Below are 12,029 nucleotides of genomic sequence, written 5' to 3'. Positions count from 1 at the left end.
ATCATATCAATAGATGCACAAAAAGCATTTGACAAATCCAATACCCATTTATGATGAAAACTCTCAGTAAACTAGGAACAAAGTTGAACTTATCTTGATAAAGCGTATCTACAAGAAACCTACAGCTAACATCATATTTAATGGTGAGAAATTGGAAGTTTTCCCACTACAATACAGAACAAGTCAAGGATGTCCTCTCTCTCCACTTCTTTTCAACATTGTACTGAAAATATTAATTCATGTCATAAGACAAGAAAAGGAAATAAGTACACACATTGGGAAGGAAGAAATCAAACTGTCTTTGTTTATGGCCAGGCGCAGTGACTCATGCCTGTAGTCCCAGCACTTTGGGAGGCCAAGGCGAGCAGATCAGTTGAGGTCAGGAGTTCAAGGCCAGCCTGGCCAATATGATGAAACCTCATCTCTACTAAAAATACAAAAAATTAGCTGGGCATGGTGGCATGAGCCTGTAATCCCAGCTACTTGGGAAGTTGAGGCACAAGAATCACTTGAACTGCGGAGGCAGAAGTTGCAGTGAGCCAAGATCACACTACTGCACTCCAGCCTGGGCAACAGGGTGAGACTCTGTCTCAAAAACAACGAAACAAAATTATCTTTGTTCACAGATGGCATGATAGTCTATGAGACACTTTTTTTTAACAGTAGATGGGCTAAGGTTTATTTACTTAACATTGAAAAATAATTCATTTACTTCAACAACATGGCATACAATCAAGTGAACTATTGAAACACTTACAATTCAGAGGGGGTCAGGACAGGAAAGATCACAACCCCATTCCTGAGATGGAGTGAAAGATCTCAGCCAGGCCTCCAACCTAAGCCAGGCTCCTCCATTAAGCAGAGACAACCAAAAGATAAGAAAGCCTTGGCCTCATCCCCAACAGGAGAGCCTGAACTGCTCACAAATAAGAAGGAACTTGATCATACTGAGGACTGGCTCCTGATGAGTCATTAGGAAAGTCAGTTGGTTCTCTCTTCAGTAGGTGGTTTAGCACCCTTCTGGAGAACAGAGAGTAGTAGTCTGGGGCTGGAGGCTGAGAGACAACATCCAACAAAGGTTACCTTCTTTTTAGTAATGCTTTGTTCCTTTTTTCAACAGCAAGAAACCTGAAATCCAGAGAAATCATTTAAAAAACCCTTCTGGCTGCAACCTGAAAGCATCTCCCAAGCCAGACTGGAGGTAGAGATGATGACTCCAACTTCAGTGGGCTTCTTCTTTGATAGGGGAGCAGCCAGAGAAGAAGCTGGTGTTGCTGGCCAGAGCTCGTTTCTTTTTCTTCCCTGGAGCCTTATTTTGTTGGTATTCTGTTGCTCCGTATTTCAATGCTGGGAGGTCAAAAGAGGAGGGAGCTGGAGCAGTCTTCTTTGACAGCACCTCCTCCATGTCACACATCTCTTTCAGGATCTTGCTATTGGGGGTGGCACAGACAGGGTTAAAGAAGCTCAATCCTGGGGTCACCTTGGTAGGATCCTCCAGTTTGAAGGAGCCTTCAGAATCCTGGGTCCATTCAACATTGCCCAAGCCATCCTTGCCTTGCTGGCGGTTCCGACACTTTGTGGGGTCACAGCTACAGTCCACACCACAGTCTGACTTTTGCTTCCTGCACCCACACTGCTTGTTCCCACACCAGCCCTTGCAGGAACACCCCTGGATGTTCTTCCTGGACACCTTAACTAATTTTGTTGGCTTCCATTCCTCATCATCCCCCTCATCACTGTCACCATCACCATCACCATCCTCATGATCATTCACAGAATGCTCTGAACAATATTTTAGATCCTCGATGTCCATGCTTTGCTCCAGGAACTTTTCTTTAACACGAGAAGGTTTTGGCTTAGGTGGGATATATTCAAAAGAAGAGTCTGGAGATAGAAGGGTATCATTAGGAAGATGTTTCTGTCTGCAGGTTACCTGAAGGAGGGTCAGTTTCTGCTTGATGATTTCATTCTCTTGGAGAAGCTGCTGATTTTGCTCACACATTTCTCGCATCTTCTCAAGTTCTTCATCCTGACACTGCAGTGTGCTCAGCAGCTGCTGTTCCTTTTCACTGACTGACTCCTCTAACTGCTTCTCTGCTATTTGGCTTTGCTGCAGCTGGCTGAGAAGGTATAGCACCTTCTCTTGGTGCTGTTGCTCCATTCTGATCAGCTCAGCTTGTAACTCTGTCTCTATCTCAGAAAAATGATTTTGTTCCTCAAACAGCATCTTCTGCATGTCAGCACAGCTGGCCTTGCTCTGTCTCAGGCTGTTTTCAAGTTTGGTGACATGTATTTTAGAGGAGACCAGCTCTCCAATCAAATATTTCAGGGCACACTTGGCTTCCAGAATGGTGGCAATATTCTCCCAGCATTGTTTTGGCCTGTCTTCACTTTCTGCATCCAGCAGCTTCTGCTGTAGGTCAGCAATCTGAGCACTCCTGAGTTCCATTTCAGTCTCTAGGCTTTCAATCTGCTTTGTAATACAATTTTCTGACTCCAAAACTTGATCATTCACCTCAGTAAGGGAGAATGTACGCTTCCGGAGTTTAGGAGGTGGATTCTCCTGAGATTCCTTTTTTTCTTTGAGTTGAACCACATCCTGAGCCAGGATCTTTCTATCTTCAAGAAGGTCATTCAGATGGCGTTTGGCTTCCTCAGTACTAACCATAACCTCAATTTCATTTCCAAGCCAATTCCTCACTCGAGCTGCAGTGCCTTCCATTCCATGGCTCTGAGTCTCTTTCCGCTTATCTGTGACCTCTCGTTGTTTCTGGAGAGCATCCTTGAGACGCTTGTTGGCAGCTGCTGCCTCCTCTGTTTTACGTCTGAGCACACTGGATTGTTTCTGGAAGTTTCTTTCAAGTTTGAGCAGCTCAAATTGCCTCTTACGGTCTCGTTCTTTTAACTGTATTACTTCTTTGTCTTTTTTCTGCTTCCACTGTCTAAACTTCTCAGCATCCTCTTTCATTTGACGCATTAACTGCACCCGCTGGTTTTTCATCATCCGTATCTCCTGGTTCAGCTTGGAGACAGTACATTCTGTGGATTCCTTTAGTTTCAGAAGTTTGGACTGCTCATTCAGCTTCTTCTTCAGATCAGCTATTTGACCCTCCAGCTCCTGGAGACGTTTGCGGCGGCGCTCACTCAACTTGGCTTGGTTGACATCCTTCTTTGCTGTCTGAAGTTCGAGAACCAATTCTTCCTTTTCCTTTTGCAGATTGATGACTTCTAATTCTAGATTTTTTATGTTATCCTGGTATTGAAACTGAATGGGCTGTAGTTGGCTGTTGTCCTGAGTCATCTTCCTAACTAGGGCCTCTTTCAGTGCAAGGGCGTTATTCAACTCAGTCACCTCCTTAGACATCTGAGCTTGATGGAGAGCATGCTGAGTGGTAAATGCGTCAGAAGACTTACTCATCTCTGGACTGGTTTCCACTTGAGCTTTGTGTTCCACCGCAGTATCTATGGCTGCAGCCATGCAAGCAACCGTTTCATCTGATAACTGGGTAATCAGTTGCTGCAGGTTACAAATTATCTCTACATTTTCTTTCAATTCCTGGTCTTCCAAAGTCTCCACTAGCTTTTGAAGATCCAGTTTGCAGGCCGCATGCTGCCTGAGCTCTTCTAGCTTGGCGTTCAGTTTTTCATTCACTTGCTCTGTCAAAATGATCCTCTCCAACATCTGGGCTGTCTGACCAGCTGCCTCCCTCAGACCATGACTTAATTTTTCATTTTCCTCTACCAGTGACTGATTCTTCTCCATCAGGGATTGTAGATTCTCTGATGGTTCTGCATTTATAGATCCAGGCAGGGTACCTCCATGGGCTTGTAGCAACAAGACTTGTAGCTGTTGTACCTGTTGCTTTAGATGATTAAGTTCAGCTGTGTGGGGATCAATATTAACAATAGGTTTGTTCTTGATTTTTCTTGCTCTGTCAGCATAACGAAGGGTACTTAATGTTTCCTCTAGATTGGAGTCAGCAGGACTCACACAGGCTATCATAAGAGTGTGGCTATTACCTCCTAGAGAATCTTGAAGCAGTCGAGTTAACTTGGAATCTCTATAGGGCACAAAGCCACCCTTTTTGTCATCTCCAAGAGCACTGATTACATTTCCCAAGCATAGGAGGCCTCGGTTAATATTAATACCCTCTTTTAGACGATCCCCTTCAGCCTTGGTTTTCTTCTGTCTTTCTGATCCAGCGAGGTCTACGAGATGCAGCTTGGAGCGAAAGCTGCTATTCTTGTCACTTTTCTTTCTTTGCTCTAGGGAGATAGTAAAGATGGCATGAGATCGGGATGACTGGGAGTTCATAGCTGTGGAGGCCACAGTCCTAGAGTTGTTGCCCTGCTCCAAACAGGAAACAGTATCCAAGGCAACTAAAACAGTCTTCTCAGTGAGTCCCACAATCTTTATACCTTCCTTAGGATCCTCCCGTATATTTATTTGAGCTTTCTCACGAGATAGGCATAGAAGATCCAAAATTTCTTCATTGTAAATCTCTAAGTAAGACACTTTCAGAGTAAACTCAAAGTCACTCTTTTTATCAATTTCTTTGAAGAGCAGTTGTATTACCCTAGGAATAATGCCAACTGTTGGTTCATTCTCCTGCTCTGCGGTGTATGCACCTCCCATTGAATAGGTTTTTCCAGAGCCAGTCTGCCCATAGGCCAGGACCGTTGCATTATATCCTTTAAATACACCTTTTATGAGCGGCGCTACTGCTGTATTGAAGACTTCTTCCTGTTCAGTAGAGGGGTCAAACACAAAATCGTAGGTGAAGGATTTATCAGTACCAACCACCACCTGAGGCTCCCTGGGCACGAAGGAAAGGCACATCTGGCAGCCCTCGCTAATCTCTTTGGGGACCAGAGGGCGACAACGCAGTGCCACTCTTACAGGAATTCCCTTCACCTCTTCCTTCATGATCCTATCTCAGCACCGTCTCAAACTAAATGTCCCTTCCCCGTTCACCCGGGCTCTCCCGCCGCCTTGTCTCCGCCGGAGCTTTAACCGCCAAGTTTCAAATCCCTCCCAGAGACGCCAACCAATTGCAGTGCGGAAGGCCCGAGGGCGGAACGTGCACATGTGCGCGCGCAGGCCGGCACGGTGGGAAGGGGAGGGTAAGTCCAGAAATTTTTTTTTAACTAATAAGTGAGTATAGTATAAACTTGCAGGATACAAGGTTAATATACAAAAGTAAATTGGTTTCCTATGTACCAATAGTGAATAAGTGATATTCAGAATTGAAAGCAGAATACCACTTACTTTAGACCTTAACAAATGACATAGGTATAAACCTAACAAAATATGTATAAGATCTACATGATGAAAACTACAAAACTCTGATGAACAAGATCAAAGGGGAACTAAATAAATGGAGAGATATTTTATGTTCATGGATAGGAAGGCTGAATATCTTAAAGATGTCAGTTCTTCCCAAACTGATCTATCCATTCAATGCAATTCAAGTCAAAATCCCAGCAAGTTATTTTGTAGATATTGACAAACTGACTCTAAAGTTTATATAGAGAGGCAAAAATAATAATAATAATACAATGGCAAACATAATATTGAAGGAGAACAAAGTCATAAGACTGACACTACCCAACTTCAAGACTTACTATAAAACCACAGTAATCAAGACAATGTGGTATTGGCAAAAGAATAGACAAGTAGACCAATGTATTAGAATAGAGAGATCATATAGATACAGTGACTAGACCCACATAATATAGTTAATTGATCTTTGACAAAGAAGCAAAGGCAACACAATGAAGCAAATATAGTTTTTTCAACAAATGGAACAAATGGTGCTGGAACAACTGGACTTCTGCATGCAAAAAAAAAAAAAAAAAAAAAATTTAGACTCAGACCTTACAGCCTTCACAAAAATTCACTCAAAATGGATCATAGTCCTAACTATAAAATGCAAAACTATTAAACTCCTAGAAGATAACATAGGAGAAAACCTAGATGAACTTAGGTATGAGATGACTTTTTCGATATAACACCAAGGGCACAATCCATGAAAGAAATCATTAATAAGTTTCACTAAAATTGAAAACTTCTGCTCTTCAAACAAAACTGTCAAGAGAATAAGACAAGTCATAGACTGAGAGAAAATATTTGCAAAAGACACATCTGATAAAGGAATGTTATCCAAAATATACAAATAACTCTTAAAATGCAACAATAAATAAACGAACTACCTGATTTTAAAATGGGCCAAAGGCTTTAATAGACACCTCACAAAAGAAAATATAAACATGGCCAATAAGCACATGAAAAGATGCTCCACATCATATTTGGTCAGGAAAAAGTAAATTAAAACAACAAGATACTACTACACACCTACTAGAATGGCCAAAATCTGGAACACTGATAACACCAAATGCTGGCAAGGATATGGAGCAGCAGTAATCTCATTTATTGCTGATGGGAATGCAAAATGGTATAGCCACTTGGGAAGGCAGTTTGGTGGTTTCTTACACAACATAACATATTCTTACCATCTGATCCAGCTATCACACTCCTTAGTATTTATCCAAGGGAGTTAGGACCCCACAAAAACCTGCATGTGGATGTTTACAGCAACTTTATTCGTAATTGCCAAAACTTGGAAGCAAGGAAGATGTCCTTCGGTAGGTAAATAGACAAACTTCAGTACATCCAGACAATGGAATATTATTCAGCACTAAAAAGAAATGAGCCACTCAAGCCATAAAAAGACAAAGAGGAAACCTCAATGTCTATTACTCAGTGAAAGAAGCCAAACTGAGAAGGCTACACACTGTGTGATTCCAGCTATACGACATTCTGGAAAAGGCAAGACTCTGGAGGAAGTAAAAAGATTAGTGGTTGCTAAGGATTACAGGGGAGGGATGGATGAACAGGCAGAGCACACAGGATTTTTAGGGCAGTGAAACTACCTGGTATTATACTATAATGGTGAATATATGTCATTACACATTTGTCCAAATGACCTGATTTTAAAATGGACCAAAGGCTTCGACAAACACCTCACAAAAGAAAATATAAACATGGTAAATAAGCACATGAAAAGATGTTCCACATGATATTCGGTCAGGAAAATGTAAATTAAGATAAGATACTACTACACACCTACTAGAATAGCCAAAATCTGGAACACTGACAGCATCAAATGCTGGCAAGGATGTACAAGAGTGAACTAAGAGTGAACCCTAATGTAAACTATTGGCTTTGAATGATAACAATGTGTCAATGTAGGTTCATTAATTATAACAAATGTACCATTCTGGTGCTGGATGTTGATAACATGTCTAGGGGAAGGAGGTGTGTGGGAAATCTCTGTACTTTCCTCTTAATTTTGCTATGAATCTAAAACTGATCTAAAAAATGTAAGTCTTTTTACAAAAAAATATGTTGAGCAAAAGATGCAAGACAAAAAAGCAAAAATTGTACAATTCCATTCACATGAAATTCTAAAACAAGAAAAAAATAAACTATGGTCATATTAAATAGAAGTCAGAAAGTGGTTGCTGGGGGAATAGGGGGCAGGGGAGGATTGACTAGAAAGTGACACAAGGGTTGTGTCTTTGGGTGTGATGAAAATGTTTTAGGTCCTGTTTTGGATGATGGATGCTCAAGTTATATATTTGTGGAAACTTATCAAATTGAATATTTAATCTGTACATTTTAAGATCTTAATTGTATCTCAGTTAAAAATAAGCTGGCTTTAAAAATTGATCTCCTCTACCAATTCAAAAATGTACATACACACATTCTTCCTCTAATTTCAGTGTGTTCCCAGATCTCAGAGGGTCACAGAATCCAGATTAATAACTCCTAGACTAAATGACTTCTAAGGGCTTTCCAATATCTCACATTCTGTAAAGGAAAAAGAGTTCTGGAATCACAATGCAATTACAGAGTCAGCAGGGAAAAATTACCCCAAATCCCATTTACTCATGTTTCACCTACAGCATAAAGCAAGAAACACACACATCTTTCTTGGAAGTTAACTACAAAGGTCAATGTCTTCATTCTGGCCTAGTAGAGCAGAGGTGGAAGCCAGGGAACTCATCACAAAGAACAGCATGGACTCGAGAAGGCTGCTAGCTGGAGGAGATATGTCATGAGACGGAAGCCCTAGTTGGGAACCTCAGCTTTACCACTAACAAACTGAGGAACCTAGAGGGAATCTGGGAATCAATCAGGCCAACTGTGTGTCTTTTTTTTTTTTTTTTTTTTTTTTTTGAGATTGGGTCTTACTTTGTCACTTAGGCTGGAGTGCAGTGGCATAAGCATGACTCACTGCAACCTTGACCTCCCAGGCTCAGGTGATCATCCATCCCACCTCAGCCTCCCAGGTGCATGTCACCATGCCTGGCTAATTTTTCTTTGTTTGTTTTTGGCAGAGATGGGCTTTCACCATGTTGCCCGGGCTGGTCCCAAACTCCTGAACTTAAGGGATCCTCCCACCTCAACCTCCCAAAGTGCTGGGATTACATATATGCACCACCATGCCCAGCCAACTGTGTTATTTCAAAGAGGAGCACATTGAGTCCTAGCGAAGGAGACTGAGTGACTCAGCAAGTTTCTGGCAGACCATAGATTAGAACCCTGCCTTATCAAACCCAATTATTTTGGACCCTGTTGCCTTGTTTGCCCAGTCACTATTTTCTAAGAATTTCTTCTTCTTCCCATTATGCATAGGGTTGTAGAAGTTGCTATATTTCTTTAATGTAACCCACCTTATCTGGCCTATGGCTTATGGATCCAGATATGAGTATGTGACTCGGGTTATGCCAATCTGTCTTTTCCAGAGAGAGCGCAAGAAAGATGATGGGGCGGGGGGGAGAGAGAGAGAGAGAGAGAGAGAAAAGAAGAAGAAGAAGAAGAAGAAGAAGAAGAAGAAGAAGAAGAAGGAGAAGAAGGAGAAGAAGGAGAAGAAGGAGAAGAAGGAGAAGAAGGAGAAGAAGGAGAAGAAGGAGGAGAAGAAGAAGAAGGAGGAGGAGGAGGAGGAGGAGGAGGAGGAGGGAGGAGGGAGGAAGGAGGAAGGAGGAAGAAGGAAGGAGGAGGAGGAGGAGAGAAGGGGAGAAGGAGAGAAGGAGAGAAGAAGGAGAAGGAGGAGAAGGAGGAAGAGGAGAGAGAGGGAGGAGGAGGATAGCAGTAGGCAAAGGGAAAAAATATTCTATCTCCTATTAGGTGCTTACACTACCCCTATAAACTATGGAGCCATCAGCAATGGCCGTTATCTGCCCCATGTCTAGGAAATCTGTAAATCAGACGTGCACAGGAACTAGAACTGCTGCTCAGCCTCCAGATTATTTCTATAAAGCTTCTGAGAGTTCAGAGATACTTCAAGAGGTGCTTAGTCCAGAGATCATAAAAAAAGCTGTGGGGAAAATTAAACCTAATGGTGGCAACTAAGAAGAAGAGTTGGCATATGAACTAAAAAGGAGTATCTCTGAAGCTGAGATGCCTTATTCTAAGGAAAGAATGTGTGAAAAGATGTGACTATTCATTATACAGTTACTTATATTAATAAAAAATTGAAAATTGCCTAAATGTCCAAAATAAAAGTGTTAAATAAACATTGATGTAGCCCTGTGATAAAACATTATATAAACATTAAATATCCTGTCCTAGAAGAATACTTAATGATTTGACCATTGCTTTCCATATAATGTTAAGTATAAACAATAGAATACAAACTATATAAAACATGATAATTCCAATTTTGTAAAAGTATAGCTACTTATTTATATTTATGTGCATAGAAAAAAGGCTGGAAGAAGAAAACACGCTAACAGATGTTATCTTTGATAAATCAGATTTGGTTTTGTTCCAATTGGTCCCTGGTTACCTAGCAGAATTAAGGACAGGGAAAAGCAACTTATTCTACTTCTACCCAATCCACCCAATTAAATTAAATACCCTAAATGCCACATTTCTTAAAGGGGAAAAGGGACGTATCTATTGGATGAAGAGGAAGAATGGCACCAACTCTATGTCTTTCTAAATGTTGTACTATCCACCTCAGGCAGGGTGTTTTCAGGATCCTAAGCATCGCTCTTGAAATAATGTGGCAAGCAGTGGTTGCAAGATAATCACCCCTCATGCCTCCAGTTTGTTTTGCTGCTGGGTTCCCGCAGCAAAGATGCTTGTTCCAGAGAAACCAAAGTGGTCAAGGTGGCTCTCAATGTGCCACCTGATGAAATGGATGTGACCTATAGCATCCCAGCTTGTCACCTGGGCTTTGTTTTCTCATAGCACCCATCCTGTTTTTATCATCAGTGGTCTCTGACACAAATTGTCTTTAGAGAAACCAGGGCATAGTTTTCACTGATTATTTACTCATAAGTCAGGGTAATAATAAAAATATGTAACCACCTAATCAGGACATCCTCCATCCCTTCTGTTCCGAGAAGAATAGGCACAGCAATAGCTCTGGAGCCATGTTCTAGAGGCCCTTTGCTGTTCTCGGCATTAGCCTTTCAGTTGCCGGATCATGAGGAGGGCAGGGGAGGTAGTTTCTGGGGAGGGCCAGGGTAGGGGGAGCCATGGGGAGAGATCATTTGGGACAAAAAGCAGCATCTATTACCAACTCTATGAACATAATTCAATATTGTAACAACCAGTGCAGTCATGCCAGTGTAGAGTCCCACCCATAGACCTGGGCAGGAGGGGCCCTGCTGTGAGCCCCCTATTTTAGAAGATCCCACATGTCACAAAAAAACTATTTATTAAAAAATATATTGGCTTCTTTGTCCATCAATGCTCAACTCTAGTAAGCATGGCCCATTCCCTGAACACTTGCTTTCAAGACCAGCACCATCCAGGCCCCAGGGAAGCAGCTCTGCTCTTCCTCTGTGTCCTCGAACACAACGAGTCCAAATGCCATGAAGGTTTGAGGATTGTGTCACTGCTGACATCAAAGACAGATAGTAATTCAGAGTGCACAGAGCATTTGTGTGATGGGAGTGGTCAGTTTAGAGAAAAGGCCAATTAATTAATTTGTCACATCCTTCCACAAAGATAGCACAAATGTGATAAATTCTAAATAATGAAGTATCATTTCCCAGTAGTACCGAGTGTCCTTTTTTCTTGTCTTTGTTGCTTCAATGTGTATTCCGGAGATATTCACAAATTAACATGGTATTCATAATTCATGGTATTCACAAATTAACATGGTACTCATAACATGGCACTCAATGACTAAGGCATATTCGCCATATTCACAATTTATCCATCTGTGCTATCATGGTAAGGTATTTGGAATTTATTAAGTAGAATAATATGGTGCAGAACAGTATGTATATTATGCTCCCATTTGTGGTTTCTTTTAAGATCGTATACATAGAGACATACATTTGTGCAGGTAGAGTAAATTTCTGGAATTTTTTGTCTCAAGGGAAGGGGACTTGGGGGTCCAGCAACAGAGGATCTCACTCTTTATTTCATGTCCTTCTGAAGCATTTGAATATTTGGTTTTCATTCATAAATTTCTCTTCTGATATTTTTAAACTAGTGTTTAATTTAAAAATTCCTTATACACTCAGTGATTTTCCTTTGCTTTTTTGTTTACCTATATTTTCTAATTTTTCTGTGTTGAACATGTATTATTCAGTAACTTTTTGAATTCATAAAATTTATAGTCATCAATTTCCCTCATGAATTGGCCCAATGTGCTTCCATGGGATTTCCTCCTTGTTTCTATAGCTGAGAATGTGTGGGTTTCTAGGTGTTGGGAAGTGAAGCTACTGCAGCAGGTGATGGGGGGTTGTCTGAGAGAGAGACAGAGTGAAACAGAAAGACAGAGACAGAGAGATATATAAATATATATAGAGAGAGAACAGAGACAGAGATGAAAAGAATAATCACAACAGCTGCCACAATCCTCCTGGATGAGCAAACCCAGGAAAGCAGCAAGGATAACTCTTCCTTCTAGCATGTGTCCAGGGGAGCTTCCCAGCAGCACTCTCATCTCTGAAAATCACAAGGTCCAGGCCACATAGATGGCATAGAAATTGCAACAGGA

General features: G+C 41.3%; 1 protein-coding gene across 1 annotated transcript; it reads right to left on the bottom strand.

Annotated features, from left to right (window-relative positions):
- Window positions 1-664: 664 nt before the first annotated feature.
- On the bottom strand, window positions 665-5,081 carry KIF4B (kinesin family member 4B). The gene has a single exon (XM_025388223.1). It carries the CDS (start codon window positions 4,925-4,927, stop codon window positions 1,223-1,225), a length of 3,705 nt encoding a protein of 1,234 aa, XP_025244008.1. The 5' UTR covers window positions 4,928-5,081; the 3' UTR covers window positions 665-1,222.
- Window positions 5,082-12,029: the final 6,948 nt, after the last annotated feature.

This window comes from Theropithecus gelada, chromosome 6, assembly GCF_003255815.1.
Source record: "Theropithecus gelada isolate Dixy chromosome 6, Tgel_1.0, whole genome shotgun sequence".
Classification (NCBI taxonomy): Eukaryota; Metazoa; Chordata; class Mammalia; order Primates; family Cercopithecidae; genus Theropithecus; species Theropithecus gelada.
This window is presented reverse-complemented; position numbering and strand designations above follow the sequence as displayed.

What these genes read in the sequence shown, in the direction of transcription:
- KIF4B (XM_025388223.1), bottom strand. Translation starts at nt 4,927, where the DNA reads ATGAAGGAAGAGGTGAAGGGAATTCCTGTAAGAGTGGCACTGCGTTGT.